The sequence below is a fragment of the Callithrix jacchus genome, chromosome 6 (assembly GCF_049354715.1).
Source record: "Callithrix jacchus isolate 240 chromosome 6, calJac240_pri, whole genome shotgun sequence".
Classification (NCBI taxonomy): domain Eukaryota; kingdom Metazoa; phylum Chordata; class Mammalia; order Primates; family Cebidae; genus Callithrix; species Callithrix jacchus.
The window spans coordinates 13912100-13937610 of record NC_133507.1 but is presented as its reverse complement, the minus strand read 5'-3'; the positions used below and the strand labels follow the sequence as shown (position 1 = coordinate 13937610).

Here is a 25511-nt window from a genome sequence, read left to right as displayed (position 1 = left end):
AGAGGGGTGAAAGATAGTTCAGGACAGTGTGATAACACAGACTTCTAGAAAAGATAGACTTGTGGAAAGTGGAGGATGCTCACTGCTGCTCTGTTGGATAAGATGAAGATTGGCAGATGGAGGTCAGTGCTCCTGAAAAATGCAGTTTCTACAGGATGACAGTGAAAGCCACACTGGAGTAGGTCAAGGCATGACAGAAGTGAAGATAGGAGAGATGCATATGGAGGTAACTTAAAATGCTGTCTGTGAAGAAAAGCTGAGGGGCGAGGCAGTTTTAGGGACATGAGTTGAAGGGAGTGTTAGTATATCTGCTGGGATTAGATTTGGCTGCAAGGGATAGAAAATATAACAACAGCTTACACTAGGTAGATGTCTATTTTTCTCTCCCGTTGATATTTTTGGGAGATGAGAATTCTAGAACTGCTATGGTGGCTCCATAAACAATGGGGGCCAAGATCTTTCTTTCTCATAGCTCTTCCAACATCAGTATAAGAGGAAGTGATGAAGGGCTCAGATCCCTGGATTGAGGATGCTTCCAAGAAGCTTGAAATATCGCATCTATTTACTCATTCAGAGGGACACACTTAGCTGCATGGGAATCTTGGAAACATGATTCATTCCAGGTGTTCATGGACCCAGACAGAAGCATAGATTTGTGTACCAAGAAAGAAGAAAACAATGGCTATTGGAGGTCTTTTGCCAAATTAGAGGTCAACTATCATCTTTTCGGCATGATTTTTGTTTGTTTTGTGTAGGTGTCTATACTCCTAGTGTGTACACCAATCCAGTAAAGAAGGTACATTGGATGCAGGAGAGAAATGATTCAGAAGGATGAGAGAATAAGATCTTAAAAAACAAAACAAAGAAAACCCCTGACCTTTGAAAGCAGAAGGCACCTTTCATCAGTTGTAATCTTGAAGGAAAAAAGACAGTGTGGATATAGCTAAGTTTTGATATTTAAAAAATTAAGTCACAGATGAGGGATTTCCCATCTGATGACATTTACTTTCCAAGTAAAAGTTGAGGCAAGGTCAGTTTTTAGTGTAAGCCACACATCTGAGGAGGGAGAAGACAGTGTCTTGGACACTCAACTCAATAGGAAAACTTTTCAGAGCTTCACATCAGTGATGAGAGCCCACGAGAGGCTTAAGATTTTATTCTGTTTGTTTGGAGACAGTCACTCTTGTCACCCAGGCTGGAGTGCAGTGGCACGATGTCGGCTCACTGCAACCTGTGCCTCCCAGGCTCAAATGATTCTCCTGCCTCAGCCTCCCAAAAAGCTGGGATTACAGGCACACACCACCATGCCTGGCCAAGATTTTATTCTTTCTAGTGAAACCAAGATTAGCCAGGATCAGCCACAATTAGCCAAGCGAAGCTTCCAGCACAGGTGTGGAGGAGGAACATGGTGGTGCTAATCCGAGGTGGGGGTTTGGCAAAACAAGTACGAAGAAAGACTAGAAAGTGCCAAGTTATTACAGAAACTTGCAAGGAACTAATTCTAATCATCATTGTCATTATCATCATCAACCAGTTCCAATAACAGCTGTTTATTTATTGAACACTTCATTTGCATAGGGCATTTTTTACTTATAAGAATTGCTATTTTTATAGCTTCAATTTATCTATCTATCTATTTATTTATTTGACAGGGAGTCTCACTCTATTGCCCAGGCTGGAGTGCAGTGGCTCGATCTTGGCTCACTGCAACCTCTGCCTCCCAGGTTCAAGGGATTGTCCTGCCTCAGCCCCCAGTAGCTGGGACTACAGGTGTGTGCCACCATGCCCAGCTAATTTTTGTATTTTTTTTTAGTTGAGACAGGGTTTCACCATGTTGGCCAGGCTGGTCTTGAACTCCCTACCTCAGGTGATCCACCAACCTTGGCCCCCCAAGATGCTGGGATTACACGCATGAGCCACTGTACCTGGCCATCTTTATTTTTTCATTTTCACAGTTCATGAAATATGTTACTATATATGTCAAATTGCTCCTAATTTAAGCCCATTTCTCCAAATGTTATTACTTTTACCCCCGAAGAAAAATAATCTTGCCATTTCCTCTTCATCGTTTCATACTCTGGTCATCTTTTACCTTCTTCCTCTGTAGAACAACTTACTGAACATAGCTCTGATTCTATTGTTCTTATCATTTGTATTCCTCTTCTCTGAACTCTCTACAAGTTCTCCATCGCTCTTTGTAGTGTGAGACCAAACCTGAATGCAGACGTCCAGCTGAATGAATTTGGGAAATTCATCCCTTATTTCATTTAGTATCCAAAGGATAATGGTAGAGGCTTCATTCATACAATGTATCATGAAAGGAAAGGTGGGAAAAGATGAAGGGTAGCTTCACAATCTCAAATGTTCCCATTATGATGCAGGTCAGGTGGCCCTTAATAAGCCTCTTGGGGGCTCATTTGTATTTCTAGTGGTATTTCATTCTATTGAAGGGATTTTGCTAGGGAGACTAGATTCCCAGGGCAACACACCTAGATGAAAACAAATGCAGTTATTGATACCGAAATTCGTTCAGTGCTGTGTTGCTGAATTTCATATTTACAGTAAGAGCCAATTATTTAGTAAACATGTGATAAACCTAACAATTCCTTTCAGTGTTACTCTGTGGGAAAAGTGCCCAAGTTTCAAAATGTGATTTATACTCATGTTGCGTTAGGGAGGCAGTAGATGGACTGAACTGGAGCACTTCTGGCCTTTAATTGCTTTATTTCAAGAGTGTCTTCCCATGATGTCTTGAACTGTCTCTTTTTCTTTTCTTTATTTTAAAATTTCCACTTTTGTTTTATTGTGGTAAGAACTCTACTCTTTAATAGATTCTTTTTTCAGGAGTCTCACTCTGTCACCTAGGCTGGAGTGCAGTGGTACAATCTTGGCTCACTGCAACCTCTACCTCCCGGATTCAAGAGATTCTCCTGCCTCAGCCTCCTGAGTAGCAGACTACAGACGTGTGCCACCACATCTGGCTCATTTTTTGTATTTTTAGTAGAGACAGGGTTTCACCATGTTAGCCAGGATTGTCTTGATCTCCTGACCTCGTGATCCTCCTGCCTTCGCCTCCCAAAGTTATTAGATTCCAGGCATGAGCTACCATGCCCAGCCTTTAACAGATTTTTAAGTGTACAATACAATGTTTTAAACATCGGCAAAATGCTGCATGGAAAATCACTAGAAATTATTCATCTTCTATAACTGAAACCTTATACCTATTGATTACCAACTCTCCATCTCTTCCTCTCCACAATCTCTGGCAACCACCATTCTACTCTTGGCCTCTATGAGTTTGACTATTTTAAACATCTCAAATGGGTGGAAACATGCAGTATTTGTCCCTCGCAACTAGTTTATTTCACCTAATATAATGTCCTCAAGTATCATTCATGTTGATTAGAAAATACAAACTCAGTTTCTCCTACTGTTGTCTTATGACATGCTTCTGATACCACACATAGGGGTAGTTTCCCCCATACATCAAGCAAGCAATCAACTCAACAGCAGACATAAGCTGGGCACCCTGCAATGTAACTCTGATATGATTACCTGGAGACTGCATCATATCCCACAGGTTGAGGGCTCCATCCCATGAGACTGCCCTCAACTTCAAAGGCTAATCATAAAAGGGGAGGGCCAGTGGGAGGGGGAGGTGGGGAGGGATTGCCAGGGGAGAAATACCAAATGTGGGTGAAGGGGAGAAAGCAAACAAAACACACTGCCCTGTGTGTACCTATGCAACTGTATTTCATGCTCTGCACATGTACCCCAAAACCTAAAATGCAATAAAAAAAAAAAAACCTCAGGTTGTTTTACCTGTGCTTCTGATTGACCAGCTATAAATCAGGATTTATAACCAGTGACCCCCTAATTGGGTCCGATTAATTTACAAGAGTGGCTCACAGAACACAGGAAAACACTTACTTACATTTACTGGTTTATTATTAAATGATGTTACAAAGGGTGCTTATATGAAAAAAGGCATAGAGTAAGATATGAGGGAAGGTGGTGCAGAGCTTCCATTCTCTTTCTAGGCACATCACCCCTCTAAGAGCTTCCAGCTTGCCCAGCTTTCCAGAGGCTCTTCACACCCAGTCCTTTATGGAAGCTTCATTACCTGCATGACTGGTTATATCACTGGTCATTGGTGACTAACTTCACCTTCAGCCCCTCTCTTCTCCTTGAGGATGGGGTTAAAAGTACCTACCTTCTAATTCTCTCTTGATCTTTGCAGTGACAAGTCCCATCCTGAAGCTATTAGGGGCTGCCAGCCATTAATCAAGCCTCAAACATACAAAAACACACTTTTCTCTTTGGAGATTCTAAGAATTTTAGGAGTCATATGCCAGGAAGTGCGGACCTAGACCAAATATATTTTTCACAATATCACATATTGAGGGATTTTTCTTTTCTTTAGGCTGGCAATATATTAGCTTTCTTTTCTTTAAGCTGGAAATAAATTTAGAAAAATACATACCCATATTTAGAAATATATATGTGTATATAGCTACTATGGGTATATAGAAATATATATATATATGTGTATATATTTCTATATACCCATAGTAGCTATATACCATATTTTATTTATATATTTATCTTCTGATGGACATTTCACGTGCTTTCACTTCACAGCTATTGTAAATAATGTTTCAATGACATTGGAGTATTAATACCCCTTTGTGGTCTTGATTTCAATTCTTTTGAATAAACCGCCAAAGTGAGATCACTGAATCATATGGTAGTTCTATTTTTATATTTTCTGGAAACCTTTTTACTGTTTTCCAGAGTGGCTATACCATGCGGCTTACCAATAGGGTTCAAGCATTCCAGTTTCTCTACCTCTCTCAACACTTGTCATTTGTTTTTTTTTTGAAAATGGCTATCCTAACAGGTATGAAGTAATATCTCATTGTGGTTTTGATTTGCATTTTGTTTATGATAAGTGATGCTAAGCATCCTGTTTTTCATATACCTGTTGGCCATTTCCATGTCTTCTTGGGAGAATTGTCTATGCAAGTGCGTAGCTCATTTAAACAATTGGTTGTTTTTATTTTGCTATTAAGTTGTATAAGCTCTTTATATCCTCTGGATATTAATCGCTTGTTGGATGAATAGTTTGCAATTATTTTCTCCCATTCTATAGGTTGCCTTTTCACTCTGATGACTGTTTCCTTTGCTGTGCAAAAGCTTTTGTTCCCATTTGTCTATATTTGCTTTGGTTGCTTGTGCTTTTGGTGTCATATCTATGAAATCATTTTCAAGATCAATGTCATGATATTTTCCCCTACATCTTCTTCTAGGAGTTTTACAGGTTTAGGTTTTCAGCCCATTTTGAGTTAAAGTTTGTATATGGTATAAGATATAGGTATCATTCTTTTGCATGTGAATGTCCAATTGTCCCAACACTATTTGTTGAAAAGACAATACTTTTCCTATTGTGTATTATTGACACCCTTGCCAAGTTGACCACAAATACATGGATTTATTTCTGTGCTCTCTATTCTGTTCTGTTGCTCTATATTTCTGTCTGGACTTCTTCACTTTTTAATTCCTGTTACACTACTCTGTCATCAATTTCTTGGGAACCATAAGAACTATTAAAACCCTTTCTTGTTTTGTTTGGTGATTAAATTTGTTATTGAGATAAAATTATATTTCAAACTATTTCTGTAAGAACTGTATCTCAAAACACAAATGTTATTTTTTATTTTACTTATAATTCCCAGAGCTTAATTTATGGTCATCTGCAATAGGTAGAAAACAAAGTTTTGAGTTGAGTCTCACCTTGCTTATCACCAAATAGCACAGAATAGATGGTAAGATGGGTTCCCTGTGAGACATGACTTCACAAACCCCTCTAGGCAGGGAATTCAGCCATCGGGACTTGGCAGTCACCCAAGTCATATTTATGCATCCATTAAAAGGCAAGATTGGGCCAGGCATGGTTGCTCAAGCCTCTAATCTCAGCACTTGGGGAGGTCAAGGTGGGTAGATCACCTGAGGTCAGGAGTTCAAGACCAGCCTGGCCAACATGGCGAAACCCCGTCTCTACTCAAAACACAAAAATTAACTGGGCACAGTGGTGTGCACCTGTAGTCCCAAATACTCAGGAGGATGAGGCAGGAGAATCACTTGAACCCAGAAGATGGAGGCTGCAGTGAGCAGAGATTGCACCACTGCACTCCAGCCTAGGCAACAGAGCAAGACTTTGTCTCAAAAAAAAAGAATACCTGTAAAATATGTGTAATATGCGTATATATGTGCATATTCAGATATACCATATATAATTTATATATTTATGTATGTGTAATTACATACATAGCTTATATATTTATAAATATATGTATAATGAAGAGAGCCTCCTGATTTACCTTTTGAGTAAGATCTAGAGTCCCTACCATCTTACTTTCTTCATGAGTTATCTGCAAAGCAAATGGTAAGTAACAATAATAACTATTTAAAGAGAAAGAAAATCCCCTCTGCTATTTGTATAAAACACTTCATTAATTTGTCACCAGAGTTATAGTCTCAAACTCACTAATGTCTTCTCTGGCTACTTTTCAGTAGATGATTTCTTGTGCAATAGCAATATGTCACTGAGACCCAGGCAATGTCCCAGATGATCACGGCATTTGTGGTACCTAGTATTTGGCTTCTAGACCATGCTCTACAAACTAGATGAAGTGTGTGAAGGAAAGGATGCCTCTATTTGCCTTTGTCCTAAAGAAAGTGAGTAATTGTCTCTTTCCTTGCCTATTTCCTCCATGGAGAATTTACTGGCCCCAATTTTTAAAAAAGCTTCTACCACACTCCCATTTTCTGTAAGTGCAATTAGTTGCAGGTACAAAATTTGGAGCAAAGAGGCCTCTTGTGGCCTGTTGTGCCTGCAGTTATCCAACTGTGGCTGCAGTTTTTCAGTGCACAACTGATTGCACCAACAAAAAGAAAGGCTATACTTTGAAAATGGGTCCCTTTAAGACAGTTGGGGGATTGCATGCCTCCGGTTGGCAAATTGCAATCTTTTAGAGAGGCACAGCCATCACTCTGGCTCGCACTGCCAGTTTGAAATTCAGGTTAGGCATCTCGTGTGAGGAAGAGGCCTAGCTGGAGAGCAGGTGAACAGGCCTCTCTCCTCTTCACCTACCACTTGCCCCCATTTCACCTTGAGCTACTCATGGACTATGCATTAATATTCAGCATTCCTGACTCCATCTCCTGCTTAGTTCACCAGTCACTCTCCAGAAGGGTTTGCAGAGAGAAGCTCAGTCAGTCACACTGTCAATATAACACATTTAACCAACTCTAAATTTGCTTTAAAGAGACATCTACCAAGATTGACTTTTGCAAAGTGACTCACTCCACCATGCGGCAAAGGCATCCGTTTGCTCTTGACTGTTATTAAGTGTGTCGCTGAGTACATAAGAAAGGGTTTTGAAGGAATTCCAGTGTGAATCCACTAATTCAATAATCCAATACCATAAATTCACATAATGGATATTAATACTATGTTCAAAACAGGCTCACAACTTTTATATCTCTCTTTCTCAAACAGACAGAGCATGTATTGTGAGAGACTCCTGATGAAATAATAAAACCCAATTTTCATTTAGAAAAAAGAATCATTATAGGAGGATGGTAATTTACTTTATATGACCTTCAATTGATTATTCTGTGGCTGCTACACAAATATCACAGGAGCTATTGATCGTAAAACTTACCAAATAGATCTCTAATAGCTTTTACTGGGCAAAAATAATTATGCTTGCACTGTGGTCAAACACACATAAACCAATGTGGAGATATTAATGTATGGTATTATTACCCATCTGTCTGCTAGGTATGGAGAAGACCCTTCACGGGAACACTCTGTCTAAGCCCCATGAAAGCTCAATATCCAAGCCAACAATTATAGCCAGTTATTCTGAAAAATTGATTGCTGTAACTAAAAGCTAGAGCTAGACAGCAGAGGCTGCAGCTTGCTTAAAAAAAAAGTAAAATAATAACAAGAGAAATCCTAATTGAGGGGGAGTCCTGCTGCAGTGACTGTCAGGACTCAGAAATTGCATTTCCCTGTGGTGTCAGCAGCAGAGTAACTTTTCAGAGTCAAGAGCTTTCTATCCAGCCTAGATCATGATCAATGATCAACACCCGTAAAAGGTCAGAGTGTCTAATCAAAGAACAGATCATCTATCTCTCAAGGTAACGCGTACAACATAATCCAGAAATGTGGCGCTGCTGGCCATGGAGAGTGAGAAAATCCAAGGGAAAGAGAAACTTCGGTTCCACTTTGGTGAACAGGAAGAATGTCCTGCTCATACAAAATGTGCAGCCAGCCTTCTGCGGGGTGAGCCTCAGTGGCTCAGGTGGTCCTGAAGGGGATAACAAAGACCACGCTCTGAAGGGGAAACTTCTCCACCATGCTGGGCTCCCAGGTTCTGATAAAAACATTTCAGACTTCAGAATTTCACAGCACGTCTATCACTTGCTTTCTATTCCCCCAAAGTCGGTATTTTAAAGAATATCATATAAATATAAATGCATCAATAGCAAGTAACAAAAATCCCAAACTGCTATCAAGGTGTTCAAATGAGGAGTGATACATTTTAACAACCAGAATGAATAGACTAAAATGCAAATATAGACTAAAATGCCAATAAAGGTGAGTGATGGATAAGGAAAAAAAAGAGAGATCTTGTTTACTCAATGTGGGATCTGTGCATATGCTTGAGTGGAGAGGGGAAGCAACGGTGGGCTGGGGGGATAACTGTATCCCGTGAAACAGAACACAATACTATCCCATGAATCCCATTCATATATCTCATGAAATAGAATCAAACAATATCTCATGTATCCCATGAAACAGAACAGAATTGGAATGTGTAGCTGGATGGCTGTGCATGCCACTGACTGGAAAGTTTTCCCAAAATTTCCCTAACCCCAAGTACTTATGCCTGCATCACACCCCAGACCAATCAAACCAGAGTATTAATTTTGGCATTTGTATTTCTTAAAACCAAACAAAAGCCTATATGAATCTCATATGAAGACAGGCTTGAGAACCACTAACTTTAGTGGGAGAGACCCTTTTTAGGGATGGGAGGTCCTTAGAGATGAGGAACCTCCAGGTTTCTAAGTCCAGCTCTCCTTCTTCTGCAGCAATACAGCTCATTTGTTTATTTCTCTTCCTTGTTGGCATTATCGGTTCCAGTTGTTTAAGGCAGGAAAACTGAAGTCATTGTCTGCCTCTTTTTCATGATTTATGATTCAAAAGCAAGACAGGGGCAGGAGGTTGGAGGGTGCTTACAGCTGTGGTTGCTGTTATTTTCATTTTGTATTTTTCTTTAAGAAATATGCTGTTCTGAAAAAGCTTGAAGCCTTGAAGCCACCTGCAGGGCTGTTGTTTTCCAAGGCCTTGCTCTTACATAATTGACATCTGCATAGACACACTCCTGGAACATACCAGGGGAGGCAGGCATTCTGCTTGTTCTCATTTGTTCTCAAATTACATGATAAAATATATGTTTTGGATCTTTTAAACCAAAGGGAGTTATCGAGCCCACTTACAAAATCCGTAACATGTTAGCAGGACTTATCTAGCTGCCTCCATGGAACAGCCAAGCAACTCTATACCCCCTTTAGCCCCCACAAAAGCAAGCTGATTGCACCTCAAATAATTTGCCTATTTGGAAAATGAAAGCTTCTCTGTGGTTTGAGGTCCTATTTTTTCTTTAAGTTGTTACAATCTTTATATGGCCCTGGAGGGCTGGGTTAACTTTTTGTTTGGGGTAATTTTTGTATCCTATGGAGACTATTTAATCTTTAGTGTTGAGTTAATATTCTCACTTAGGCTTTGGGGGAATACTGCCTGTAGTATGTTTGGGACACGCGGAATTCAGATGGCGTGGCTTGCAAACTCCATCAAGGGTTCGCCCAAGAAACAGACCAGAGGCAACACATTCTATCCCTAAAACGTGTTCTCAGTTACACTCCCCTTCCAAAGGTAAGCATCTTCATTCTTCAACTTTTTAAGAGGCTAAACCCAGGGACAGCTTGTGTGTCCACACACAGATGACACACCCATCCACAGCACACGTGTGCATTCGGGGACAGCGTGTCCTCCCAGGTTCCAGCCGCCCCCCTGGCTGCCAGCCGCGGACTTAGAGCACACACGGTCCCGGTCACCCGCGTACCTGTCTCGTTCTGGCCTTGGAGAATGCAGTGGCTCACAAGGGCATCGCTAACACGCCGGGCGCGGCGGAGAGAGCGGAGGGAAGTGGCGGGCTGTCCTGCAGGTGCGGCCCCACCTGCCGCCGGATTGGCCGCGGCAGCCAAGCTCGCGGGAGGAGGGCGAATGATGGATGGCCTGTCTGCAGTCCCGGGTCCGAGCCGCGGGGGGCCGCCGAGGGAAAGGCGAGCGCGCGCGCGCCGCTCCGTGCCCAGCGCATACAGCGAGATGCCTGCACAAAAGCACGGGGCTGGGAATGTTTGCATTTTGAAGATTGGTTTCTGTTCTATCTCTGTGGGAGAAAGGAAAACGCGCTATGGGAAAGTGGAGGGCGAAGAACCCCTGAATAATTTCGGACTGATGTTTGACAAGTCGTTTCACCAACGGAACCACCCGCGAGCCTCCCCTTCCCAAATTGCAAACAGTTCAGAAGTCTTATTTGTCATTTATGTGAAGGATACCCTATCAGTATCTGAGAAACAAGAGGAAATCAGACTTCAACAGTTGGCATCCCCTTATCTCAGACCATATTAAAGCCACTGAAAATAGGTTAAAAAGGAGGGGCGTGGGCAATATACTTTAGATATTCTACACAGGATAAAAATGTAAGATAATCTAGTTTACTAGCTAGTCAACGCTAGTAAACTTTTTATTTTTTCTAAAAGAAAAAATAGAATGTGCTCAAGATAAATGTATTTTCACATTGGAATATGCGATATTTTTATGATTTATCTAGCTTTTACATGTTTAAAAGTCATGAGCAATTTGAATATATTTTGTTTGTCCTTGCAAAAGGATAACAACACATTGTTTTAGGCAATTCTATTTAAGAGACATTCTTTTAAAAAACTCGTTAGGATGAGAGTGAGGGTCGAAGCGGGCAGACAGATAGCAGGAGAGAGTAAGTCGTTAACCACCATAGAAATGGGGCCGATAGAGAGCTGCTGGGTCATCCGGGCTCTTCTTTGGCAGCTGAAGGACAGACAGGTCCACTCTGCAAGCATTCCTCCTGCGCAAGCCGCAACGCTGAAGGTAATGCATCTCCTGTCAAGGAGTCAGTCCTGCACGTGCTGATTCGTTTTCTTCTGAGAGCAACACAGTTTATAAAAAAAAAAAACAACAACAATTTTTTTTATGAGAAAAATGTTTTTCTGTTTAACTGTACTTTAAAATTCCACCATCCTCCTCTGCCCTGACCACTACCATGAAGAAAGTGAAAGCCATGTTTAAAATAGTAATAAATGAGATGAAAACATGTCACCGAGGTATATTTTATATAACTGATTGAAGAGTGGAAAGAGAAAGGGGGTGGAGAGAGAAAGCTTAAGTGTGTTTCTTTTTCAAATACCAGATGAGCATAACAGTAAGTTTAGAAAAAAGAAATGATAAAAGGAAACTAATAATCTCATCAGGCTAACAGGAACAGCATATAAAAAAATGCACATGTAAATTAAATATATGCATGGTTCTTACTAGAATTATTTATATGTATGCTTATATACTTATAAAAGTACATTCAAATCATGGGATTATATAGTGATTCACATAGCATTGTGTCAAAAGCACTTTTTAATATTATTAGAGATATCCATATTAACCAATTTTAATAATAACTGCATAATCTTTCATTAACTGGATAGATGATTTGCCCAACTATTTTCCCAATGTTGGATACTTAGGTTGCTTTTGGGTTTCACTCGAGTAAATAACACAGTAAGGAACATCTTGAGGCAAAATTTCCATTGTTTTCCATTCTTGATTTCAAAGAAACTTATTTAAATGAAATAAATGGGGCCTGCATTATGAATATTTTGATAGTGCTTTTATAATCATTTTCAAGCTACCTTACAAAAAAATTGTACAGTTCCATCCTGCCAGTAGGAAAATATTGTATCACATTTTTTTCAGCTTTATCCAGGTAAAATTGATGAATAAAAATTGTATATATTCAAGGTACACAATATGATGTTTTGATATATGTATACCTTGTGAAATGCATCACATTTTAAAACTATGCTCCATGTTATTGGAACTATTAGGAAAAATATTTGGTAATGTAGCAGGTGGGAATTATTTTTTGATACTCATTTTCTTTAGTTATTAATGAAGTCCTTTGGTTTCTTTAAAAACTTTTTTCTCTCTTTTGAATTTTGGTTTCTCTTCAATCATTGAAATAGCTCTGAAGTTGATATATAAAAATAAATACAGCATTTTCAAAAATCACTCTTTCATGGTATTAATTTTGAACTAGTGTGATAACCCTGGTTAAAATGGTTACAATATGTGCAGCAAGAAGTCCATGACAAATTGAACAAAGATGCAGTTTGAAAGGATCTAGAGAATTTGGTTTCCAACAAGCCTCTGTTTTCCTTCCACTGTGGCGCACAAAATGATATTATCATCTGTGAAATTACACTGGAAACTTAAGGTACCTGACAGCAAATCATATTCTCTCATTAAGAAACAGAATCGTTGATCCTTGCACTTGCTTTCTTTCTAGTTTGAAAATGTGTGCTGTTTTCTCAGGCTGTGATGTGGTCCTTTAAAAATGCCTTTTTGCGTTCTGGTACCTTCCACAAGTGCACCAGTGCCCAGTAAATAAAGTAGCAGCTCTTGTCCCTTTTAGCAAAAGCTATATATCTGTTCAGACTTGTAATTTGCTCCGTTTATATCCTTTGCCCTTGAACTCTGGTTATTAACGCAATGTTTCTCAAAATGATGCCATATAACTCTGCTCCGAGCACATTCACGGTGACACCACGCAAACATTCTAAGGGCCAGGGCCGGCTGAGGAAGGGAAAAAAATGACGGCTGAATTGTGGAAGTTGCAGTGCATTACTCAAAATGGAAGGGCTGTAAAACTATGACTGTTAATATTCAAATTGCAACAAGGCCAGAACCAGTCTTTTCTAATATTCTGAGGTCTGCTTGGAAAGCAATTTAGCAGAGTAGCTTTGATTAGAAAAGAAACAACCAGAACCCTTCTCCCAAGAAATGAACCAAAACCTATCAAAGGATTTGAGGCAAGTGTCCTAATTCTGCATCTTAAGAAATTATTTCTAGTGGGTTTGGAAAGGAGGCTTGCTCAGTTATAAAATGCAGATCGCATATGCAGAAAAAATAGAGACCAGATTCCTTTGTGCAAACTATAATGAAATATACCAATTTTTGCATCATATATATTGTATAAGACAACTGGGCATTGACTGGATTTGATACTGTTTTCATTTTTAAAATAAAAATTTGCTAATTAATATTGTGTAAAATTTTGGACCTGGAGTGGGACTCGTCTCCCTTTAGAATAACTGTGAAGGGAATGCACTGATTAACCAAATTAATAATTTAGGTAAGATCACAGAGGCTCTGCACAACCTACTTTACAACGGAAATTGTTCTTCTACATTTTAGAAAAGAGCATTTGCAAAAGAGCTCCTTTCCTTTGAAATGAAAAAGTCATACATTGAAAATAATATGGCCAAGAAAGAGCTTGTGCACATTAGCCTATTTCAAAATGGCGCATTTATTTCAAATTAATGTTTTTGAAAAGGAAATTCTTTCAAAGATCTTTATTTTAATAGACTCACACTGAAGTGACTTCAGGTAAAAAGTAATTATTTTTACTTTTATTTTTGCATTTTACTTTGAAGCAAAATGTTCATGGCCATGGGATTTAATCTATACACCTCTTTCCCCGAATCCTCGGCTATGTGTAATGCAGTTCATGCAAAACTGTTGATGGGAATGAGAAAATAATATACCGTCAGATACTGAATTTCATGCTGAAATGTAAGCTACTGCAAAACTTCGGGGCACAAGTCTGTATTCTGTACTCTGACTGTGTGCCTTTAAAGAGAAGTAAAGAAAAGAAACACTTATAACTACTTCAGTTGACTATTTTTTTTTCCCAGACAAAACATGATCAGAGTACATTTGCATGTGCAAAAATACTCAATACTCCTATGAGTATTGCCAATAGAAAATAAATAAGATATAGGTGCCCAAGATCATCAAACACACTCTTCTTAAAGTGTTAGCTGTTCCCATGTAAGTAACATTTCCAGAGGAAAATGAATTCTAAGCTTCAAGTAGTTGTATTAAGAATACTTTGGAAAACAGTATTTTTATGAATATAGAGCTTCCTATTTTCTTCCTGTTCTCTCTTTAATCAACTGTACCTAAATTAAAGGAGGTGTTTCACCTTGGATCAATGAGACTGATCCAGTGATATTAATTTCAGGATACTTTTTGGCCAATGAAAATAAAAATATAGATAAAGATTTTTTTTTTTAATCCTAAGAATTCTAGGATCTCATACTTACTGGATGAGCAGACTTATGAAACAAACACCTTAATGACATTGTTAATCTCAGAAGGCCCACAAGCTGAGCATCTGATGAATGCTCAAAATCTGCTTATTGAATTAAATGCATTAAAAGATGCAAGTGAATGCTTATTGTTGTATACCATTTCATTGAAATGTAACACAGTGATGGGTTGTACAATACTGATTTTAATTAAAGTAATTCTTGTGCTATGGTTTCTTATTCGCGAATCCCCAAACGGTTGCTGTTGTTGTTGTTTTTTTTTTTTTTTATGAACTTCATTCACAAACTTGTAACCCCATTGTGCTAGTAAGACAAGTTTTGGAGAACCTGGCTCCTATGGTCTCTCCCATTGTTGCAGCTAAATAATTGCTGAAATGCTCATGAGACTAAAACTGTGTATGGTGTTAGATGTTTATTTTCTACAATTAAGAAGGGGAGTTATTTAGTGGAGAACATGTGTTTTGCTGACGATAGAATGACAGCATTGCTTGTTAAAAACTGTGAGCACTTTGAACTTAGATGACTGTCTGCAGATTAAACTTTGGATTTTCTATCTTGGTCTCCTAAACAAGGTACATGTACACACGTTGTGGATTATATGTGCCATAATTATATCAGTTACAGTTTCAAACATTTAGTTCCAAAATACAGCAAAAATCATTCTGTCCCTCACCCATTTCACCCTTTTCCTTTTTTTTTTTTTGTTTGAGACAGAGTTTCACTCTGTCGCCCAGGCTGGAATGCAGTGACATGATCTCAGCTTACTGCCACGTCCGCCTCCTGGGCTCAAGTGATTCTCCCAGCACAGCCTCCCGAGTAGCTGGGATTACAGACATGAGCCACCACACCTGGCTAATTTTTGTATTTTTAGTAGAGACAGAGTTTCCCAATGTTGGCCAGGCTGGTCTTGAACTCCTGACCTCAAGTGATCCACCTGCCTTGGCTTCCCAAAGTGCTAGGATTTCAGCGATGGGCCACCGCACCCAGCCCCACTTCCCTTTCCCTAAAGCCAACTGCTTCCAACATTTCTGTTGTATTCTTTCAGAATTCACTTCCCTATCTCTATGTAACCTTCTGGTCTTCCTACCTATCTTCTTAGTATTACTTTAGTTTTAGAAATCATCTATTGACTTTCCACTAAAGATGAAGATTTGCCTCTGTTTACTATCCCCACCCCCAGTTATACCCATGTCCTTATTTTCTGAAGACGGTTATGTTGTAATTTTTGTTGAATTGATAAGCAGTGTGCATTATCACTAATAAATCTTCCTGCAGGCTGTGCTAGGGAGTAATTATTTATTTACTTATTTAGCTAAATTCCAGTTGTGGTGTTAATAGTTGATTTGGGTTTAGTCCCTTCTATCTACCTTTTACCAGTTTTCTAAGTAGTTAGCACCAAGTCATCGTTACACTGTCTGCCTATCTCTCAATCTCCTCTCAAGATGTTTTGATTCATATATACAAGATGCGATTATGTATATAGGATGAGATTATATATGATTAGATCGTATATGATGAGATTGTACATGATGAGACCATACATGATTAGATTGTGTGTGATTAGATTATATGTGCTGAGATTATGTGTGGTTCAATTATGTGCGGTTGGGCCATAAGTGATTAGATTATATATGATTTGATCATATATGATTGGATTGTACGTGTTTAGCTTATGTGTGATCAGATCATATATAATCAGATTATGTGTGGTTGGATCAAACATTATTAGATCCGGCATGATCAGATTATGTGTGATTAGGTTATACGTGGCGATCTCATATATGGTTAGATTATGCGTGATGATATGCGATTGGATCATATGTGATTGGATCATATGTGATCAGGTTATGATTGGATTATATATGATTGGATCATACAGGTTTGGATCATGTGTAATTATACTATGTATGATGAGATTGTATATGATTGGATTATGTGAGAATGGATATTTGATTAGATCATATATGGTGAGATTACATGTGGTTACATTATATTTGATTGAATCGTGTGCGATTAGATTATATGTGACGAGATCGCGCACAATTAGGTCATGTTTGATTGGATTATATGTGATTGGATTATATGTGATTTGATTATGTATGACTGGATTATGTATGACTAGATCGTATATGGTCAAGTTGTATGTGATTAGATTATATGTGATCAAATTGTGCATGATGAGAATATGTGTGATTAGATCGTGTGTGATTAGATTAGGTATGATTAGATTAAGCATGATTCTGAAGACGGTTATGTTGTAATTTTTGTTGAATTGATATGCAGTGTGTATTATCACTAATAAATCTTCCTGAGGACTGTGCTAGGGAGTAAACAGTTATTGATTTACTAATTTTGCTAAATTTCAGTTTTGGTGTTAACAGTTGATTTGGTTTTAGGCTCTTCTCGTACCTTTTACCAGTTTTCTAAGTAGTTGCCACCAAGTCATTGTTACACTTTCTGCCTATCTCTCAATCTCCTCTCATATGTATTTTCAATCACATATACAAGATGAGATTATATATGATGAGATTGTGCATGATGGGATTATATATAAGATTATAAATGATATGTATGATGAGATCATATATGATGAGATTGTAGATGATGAGATTATAGATGATGAGATTATATATGATGAGATTAGGAAGGAGGAACTAAAACCAAATCAACTGTTAACACCAAAACTGGAATTTAGCAAAATAAGTAAATAAATAACTGTTTACTTTTTAGCACAGCTCTCAGGAAGATTTATTAGTGATAATGCACACTGCTTATCAATTCAACAAAAATTACAACATAACCGTCTTCAGAAAATAAGGACATGGGTATAACTGGGGGTGGGGATAGTAAACAGAGGCAAATCTTCATCTTTAGTGGAAAGTCAATAGATGATTTCTAAAACTAAAGTAATACTAAGAAGATAGGTAGGAAGACCAGAAGGTTACATAGAGATAGGGAAGTGAATTCTGAAAGAATACAACAGAAATGTTGGAAGCAGTTGGCTTTAGGGAAAGGGAAGTGGGGCTGGGTGCGGTGGCCCATCGCTGAAATCCTAGCACTTTGGGAAGCCAAGGCAGGTGGATCACTTGAGGTCAGGAGTTCAAGACCAGCCTGGCCAACATTGGGAAACTCTGTCTCTACTAAAAATACAAAAATTAGCCAGGTGTGGTGGCTCATGTCTGTAATCCCAGCTACTCAGGAGGCTGTGGTGGGAGAATCACTTGAGCCCAGGAGGCGGACGTGGCAGTAAGCTGAGATCATGTCACTGCATTCCAGCCTGGGCGACAGGGTGAAACTCTGTCTCAAACAAAAAAAAAAAAAAAAAAAAAAAAAAAAAAGGAAAAGGGGGAAATGGGTAAGGGACAGAATGATTTTTGCTGTATTTTGGAACTAAATGTTTGAAACTGTAACTGATATAATTATGGCACATATAATCCACAACGTGTGTACATGTACCTTGTTTAGGAGACCAAGATAGAAAATCCAAAGTTTAATCTGCAGACAGTCATCTAAGTTCAAAGTGCTCACAGTTTTTAACAAGCAATGCTGTCATTCTATCGTCAGCAAAACACATGTTCTCCACTAAATAACTCCCCTTCTTAATTGTAGAAAATAAACATCTAACACCATACACAGTTTTAGTCTCATGAGCATTTCAGCAATTATTTAGCTGCAACAATGGGAGAGACCATAGGAGCCAGGTTCTCTAAAACTTGTCTTACTAGCACAATGGGGTTACAAGTTTGTGAATGAAGTTCATAAAAAAAAAAAAAAAACAACAACAGCAGCAACCGTTTGGGGATTCGCGAATAAGAAACCATAGCACAAGAATTACTTTAATTAAAATCAGTATTGTACAACCCATCACTGTGTTACATTTCAATGAAATGGTATACAACAATAAGCATTCACTTGCATCTTTTAATGCATTTAATTCAATAAGCAGATTTTGAGCATTCATCAGATGCTCAGCTTGTGGGCCTTCTGAGATTAACAATGTCATTAAGGTGTTTGTTTCATAAGTCTGCTCATCCAGTAAGTATGAGATCCTAGAATTCTTAGGATTAAAAAAAAAATCTTTATCTATATTTTTATTTTCATTGGCCAAAAAGTATCCTGAAATTAATATCACTGGATCAGTCTCATTGATCCAAGGTGAAACACCTCCTTTAATTTAGGTACAGTTGATTAAAGAGAGAACAGGAAGAAAATAGGAAGCTCTATATTCATAAAAATACTGTTTTCCAAAGTATTCTTAATACAACTACTTGAAGCTTAGAATTCATTTTCCTCTGGAAATGTTACTTACATGGGAACAGCTAACACTTTAAGAAGAGTGTGTTTGATGATCTTGGGCACCTATATCTTATTTATTTTCTATTGGCAATACTCATAGGAGTATTGAGTATTTTTGCACATGCAAGATATATCTCATCATATATATAATCTCATCACATACAATCTCATCATATTTAAGCTAATTATATATAATTTCATCACGTACACACAATATCATATGCACATGACCTCATATGTAATCTCATATATACATAATCTCATCATATGCACATAATCTCATCATGTATAATTTCATCATACATAATCTCATCATATAAAATTCCATCATATATACACAAGTTCATATATAATATCATCATATGTGATCTCATACATATAGCCTCATATATAATCTAATCATATACATAATCTATATATCATATATATGTAGTCTCATTATATATGATCTCATATGTAATCTCATTATATAATCTCATATAAAACCTTATTATATATAATCTTAGAGGAATTATAATCTTAGAGGGAAGTTATTCACTTATTCTCAATGAAGTATGATGCTAGCTATAGATCCACAGATGTTCTTTACTGGGTTGATATATTTCTCTTTTTTCCCTAGTTTATTGAAAGATTTTTATAAGCAATAGATACTGGATTTTGCCAAATGTTTTTTTTTCATCTTTTGAGATGATCATATGGTTTTCTCATTGAGTTTCTTAGTAGATGACATTGATTAATATTTCAGATACCATAACAATCTTCCCTTCCTTGAGAAATTCTACTTGGTTAATATGTGTTACCTACTTATATATTGTTAAATTGGATTTACAGATTTTTAAAATGTTAAATATGTGTTCACATATGTATCTCTCTAGTTGCCTTTTCTTGTACTGGTTTTGTCTAGTTTAGATATCAGAGCCGTCATGTAGAATTAATTGGGAAATATTCTCTTCAGTTTAATGCAAAGCTTCATACAGAATTGGTATTATGACCTTAACTATTTGGTAGAATTCACCAAAGATTTCACCAGATAATCTGAGTTACTTGTTTATGTTGGTTTTGTTCTTTGTGGGAAGGTTTTTAACTACATATTTGATTATTTTTATAGATATAGGGCTAATCAGATTGCCTACACTTTCTTGAGTGAAGTTTTAGAGAAAGTTTCTTTCCAAAACATTGTGTTTTATCTAAGTTGTCGGTTTACATAGAGTTTTCCATGATCTTCTCTAATAATAGTGTTAATGTCTGTATGCTCTGTTGTAATATAACAACTCTTATTCTTGATATTAGTAATTTGTTTCTTCTCTCATTTTCCTCATCATCTTGGCCAGATGTTTATCAATATTATTGATCTTGTTTAAGAACCAGCTTTTGCTTTCATTGATGTTCCCTATTTTTCTGGTCTGTGTATATTTTTTTCTTCTGCTTACTTTTAGTTTAATTTAATCTTCTCTTTCTGAATCCATAGGATAAAGCTAAGGTTATGGATTTGAGACACATATTTTCAAATACAGGTGTTTAGTGTTATAAATTTCCTTCTACATACTGCTTGAGAGTGGGGACCAGCTCACTTGGAGGCTGGAATACAGCTGTATCCATTCATTTATGTGTTGTCTGTGGCTGCTTTCATGCTATATAATGGTGCAGCTGAGTAATTGCAATGGAGACCATATGACCCACATGCCTATAAAAGTAACTATATGTACCAAAACAGAGATATAGACCAATGGAACAGAACAGAGGCCCTAGAGGCAATGCCACACATCTACAACCATCTGATCTTTGACAAACCTGACAAAAACAATCAATGGGGAAAGGATTCCCTGTTTAATAAATGGTGTTGGAAAAACTGGCTAGCAGTATGCAGAAAGCAGAACATCTTCTGGACCCCTTCCTGACACCTTACACTAAAATTAACTCCAGATGGATTAAAGACTTAAACATAAGACCTAACACTATAAAAACCCTAGAAGAAAACCTAGGCAAAACCATGCATGGCATAGGCATAGGCATAGGCAAGGACTTCATGACTAAAACACCAAAAGCATTGGCAACAAAAGCCAAAATAGACAAATGGGACGTAATTAAACTCCAGCGCTTCTGTACAGCCAGAGAAACAATCATTAGAGTGAACCAGCAGCCAACAGAATGGGAAAAAATTTTTGCAATCCACCCATCTGACAAAGGGCTAATATCCAGAATCTACAAATAGCTAAAACAGATTTATAAGAAAAAAACAAACAAACCCATCCAAAAGTAGGTGAAGGATATGAACAGATACTTTTCAAAAGAAGACATATATGAGGCCAGCAAACACATGAAAAAATGCTCATCATCACTGATTATTAGAGAAATGCAAATCAAAAGCACATTTAGATACCATCTCACGCCAGTTAGAATGGCGATCATTAAAAAATCTGGAGACAACAAATGCTGGAGAGGATATAGAGAAATAGGAACACTTTGACACTGTTGATGGGAGTGTAAACTAGTCCAACCATTATGAAAGACAGTATGGCGCTTCCTCAAAGACCTGGAAATAGAAATTCCATTTGACCCAGCAATCCCATTACTGGGTATATACCCAAAGGATTATAAATTATTATATTATAAAGACACATGCACATGTACATTCATAGCGGCATTGTTTGCAATAGCAAAGACCTGGAACCAACGCATATGCCCATCGACCATAGACTGGACAAGGAAAATGTGGCACGTCTACACCATGGAATATTATGCAGCCATAAAAAATGATGAGTTCGTGTTTTTTGTAGGGACATGGATGAATCTGGAAACCATCATTCTCAACGAACTGACACAAGAACAGAAAATCAAACACCGCATGTTCTCACTCATAGGCAGGTGTTGAACAGTGAGAACACATGGACACAGGGACACATATATGTGATGAGATCATATATGATATATATGATGAGATTATGTATATATGATGAGATTATATAATGAGATTATGTATATATGATGAGATTTTATATATATAATGAGAAATCTTCCTTGAAGATTTTCTAGGAAAATCCTTCTAGAGCCTTTTGGTCTACCTTCTTCTGGACTAGATGTCCTTGGTGTCTGAGCACAGCTGTCATTCTGGGCTCTCCCTTGACAAATCTTCCCTCAGGAGATCCCACAGGTGCTTCCTAGGTTGAGGCTCCTATTTTCTGCATCCTTCATCTTTCTCTTACTTGCTTTAGTCTCTCATATGTGGAGCCTATCCTCCAGTGGCTGCTATGAAAAGGTGGGGAGATGGTACAGTCTAAAAGTGTTTTGTTTTACACACACAGTTTTCTCGGTACCCTGGCTTGGACTAGAGTTTCTTTTTCTTCTGTGTTTTACAAGCATTTCTCCACTTCTATATCTTACCAGTGAGAAGCATGAATTTATACTAATTCTGATCCTATTCATGTGATTTCCCCTTATCTGAAAGTTTAGGATAAACTTTTTAACTAAGATGTACACTGTGAGAGTCAATATTTGTCTACCATACTAGAAACTTAGGATGCCCCTTGAATACGGCATACCTACCTTTGTTTTCTGAACTTCTGTGGGGTTTTGTGCTTCTCATATACATATTAAAAATTTCTGTGATTTCTTATTTTTAAAGTTTTGTTCCCATTTTTGTTGTACTTGCACAGTTTCAGGGTACAATATCTTCACTTATCTGGTTTGCATATTCCTTTTTAAGTAGTATTTTGTAAAATTTTTGTTTGTCTTAGTCTCCAGTTTTCATGTCAAAGGCTTTTCTAAAATATCAGGTGGTGCTTGGTCATCTGCTCATATCTGCAATAGGATTTAAAATGTGATTGGGAGTTCTGGGTATATCAGTGGAGCTTATATGTTACAGTAGGACCAGTTCTAGCCAAGACATTTTACTGACAAAGCCCAGTTTATTTTTTTCTACTGATTTCCCAGAGAAGATTCTGAAGGTAGAGGCATAGTCCCCAGTGCTTTGCTTTCCAGTGGAAGAACACTGTGTTTCAGTATCTACCCTACTAATGGTCATGTAATAGTCTGTCTTCAGTTTGCTACACTTCAGATGAAATAGATGTCCTCTGTTTTATCCTCTTCAGAGAATAATTTTTCAATACTCTATTGGGGTGGGTGAAGGACAAAGGAGATATGGAGCTCTAACCACTCGTTAAACAACTTTCAACCTCACTGCTTTATTGCAACTCTTCCCTTTAGCCTGCCCTTCCAGAGAGACCTGGAACCATCAGTTCCCCTAGGTGTTAGGTTTTCCCCATGGTCAACTTAGGATTCAGTGTTCTCAGATTCACCAAATCAGTTACCACCCCTGCTTCTGTCTTCCAGCTGTAGGTGTTTTGTTTGCTTGTTTCTGGTTTTTTCTTCTCTGGTTCTTCAGCCAGTTGGGAATTATGCCCTAAAAACAAAACAGAAAACCTTTAGTCTTATGCACCATTTTTCACATGACAGTGTGTTTAATCCACCATCTTTATCCAGAGCCAGTATATATTTATAAATAATAATATAGTTAGGAAGATCCATTAAAACGGAAAGGAAAAGCATATTTTTCAGAAGTGTTTAATTTTGTGATTATATAGCACTTTGCAGAAAAAAATAGAAATACTGAAACACTGTAATTTATAATTTTCCACCTTTTCTAGAAGATACTAATTTTTTTTTTTCCTGAGACAGAGTCCCGCTCTGTCGCCCAGGCTGGAATGCTGTGGTGCCATCTGATCTTGGCTCACTGCAACCTCCATCTCCCAGGTTCAAGCAATTCTTTTACCTCAGCCTCTTGAGTAGCTGGGATTACAGGTGTACACCACCATGTCACATTATTTTTTGTATTTTTAGTAGATAAGGGGTTTCACCATGTTGGCCAGGCTGGTCTCAAACTCCCGACCCCAAATGACCCACCCATCTCATATTCTCAAAGTGCTGGGATTACAGGCATGAGCCACTGTGGTGGCCAGGAAGATACGAATTCTGAGTATTATATGTCCTAATGTTTTCTTAAGGTCAACTTAATATTTATATTGTCTAAATGCTATTTTCTAAAGTAATATATTACTGATTATTTCAGCAACTGATTGTTCCCCACATTAGTTGAGAACAGCTATAAATGCAGACTATAAACAGAACAACTATAAATGCAGGCTATCGGTAGAACAAATGATGCAGAATTGAGTTCTACATTGACCAACTGAGCAAAAGGTACCACACATTAAAGAAGATGAATCTATATTAATAGATTATTAAAGGATTAGAATTGAAATAGAAAAAATAGATTACAGAAGAGTTATAGTCAACAATATATTTAATTAAAGCAAGTTGTTTCAAATTCAACTTATGTATACAGACTCTACTAAGCTGAGTGCTAGGCCTTAAACATACTTATCTAAGACATTAAAATAAAATGTGCTACTCAATATCAAAATATTGAGGGAACTATTCTGAATATATGATTCTATGTCTTTTATTTGAGTAAAACTTTATATATGCACAGTGATTTATTGAATTAACCTCAATAAATTCTAATGAACAAGAAAACTGGTAGATATCTAAACATGTTCTACAATAGTATTGCTTCCAGAATGGCAGGTAGTGGAGTAAAAATTGGGATGGATAGAAAATAAGATTTAAAAAGTATTACCAACTTTAATATTATTTTTTTAAGCTTCACAAGTCCAGGGCAATGTATTTCAGGTTGTGAAGGTCAATACAAAATGACATATTGAAATACTCGACGTGACTTGCAAAAGTCATTTTTGGGCAAGCTCTTTCCTGAGCTTAAATTAAATTAAAACATACCTTGCAAAAGACATTTTTTTTTTTTTTCAAAGAAACTGGATCACAGCTTCGTTTTCCAAAGAATATCACTTTATCCCTGGTTGTCAAATGGATATTACCATTGTGAGACTGAGTTTGATGGCAGGCAGCAAATACTGATTAAGCACAGTCTCTGTTGCTTGAAGAAATGATTTTTAATCATTGGAAATTAAATGCCAAAGGATTTTCTCACAATTTGCAACTTCTTCCTGAGGTTGTTATTAAAAGAAGGAGAAGTAATTCCAGGGTTTACCAACAAGATTTGAGCCAGGCACAGTTGGGTCCAAACCCCTTGTCTGCCACTTATGAGCAAGCTGTTTAATCTGTTCTGTGGTGGCCACTAAGCTCCTGTGCAAATGGAGGTAATAATAACTAGTGTTTGTCACAATTCAACAAGGCATGTAGCACAGTCCCTGGTTTCTCAGAGGGAGCATGTCTATAGCTGAGAGTCATTGATGTTATTGTTGATTTTGTCATTAGCCCCATGACTCTATGACTGGCAATTGTAGTAGTAAGTTTTGCTACCATAATTTTGGTGCTGTTGGTTTTGTATATTAATAATATTAGAGAGGAAGATCATTAAATAGCATATTTTGTTACCAAATCAAACTGGTTCTTTATACATGTTTCTCTGGAGTTTTGCGCATGATGGTATTTTCCATTTTCAAAGTGTGCAAATCTCACTGCTGTGAGCTTTCTCTGGATAAGTCTGATTTAGAGTTGAGCCCTTGCCTTTTACCCTTGTTGGTTCATTGTTTTCGTTCTTTGCCTTTGTAGGATCTGCCATCATTCCTGGTGAGGAGAAGTCACCTAGAGTTATTGATATGGCCCTTCTCTGGTCATCA

General features: G+C 37.6%; 2 protein-coding genes across 33 annotated transcripts in view; one reads left to right on the top strand and one right to left on the bottom strand.

Annotated features, from left to right (window-relative positions):
* LOC118154465 (uncharacterized) overlaps nucleotides 1–10593 on the bottom strand; it is a 92860-nt gene extending 82267 nt beyond the window's left edge. For all 3 annotated transcript variants that reach the window (XM_078329044.1, XM_078329045.1, XM_035303737.3), the window contains exon 1: nucleotides 10200–10593. In XM_078329044.1, coding sequence (XP_078185170.1) covers nucleotides 10200–10500 — 301 coding nt within the window. In that variant the 5' untranslated portion in view covers nucleotides 10501–10593. The remainder of the gene's footprint in view (nucleotides 1–10199) is intronic.
* The window catches only part of LOC103793610 (uncharacterized), a 592261-nt gene that overhangs the window by 117944 nt on the left and 448806 nt on the right, over nucleotides 1–25511 (top strand). The gene's annotated exons all lie outside the window — the stretch shown is intronic.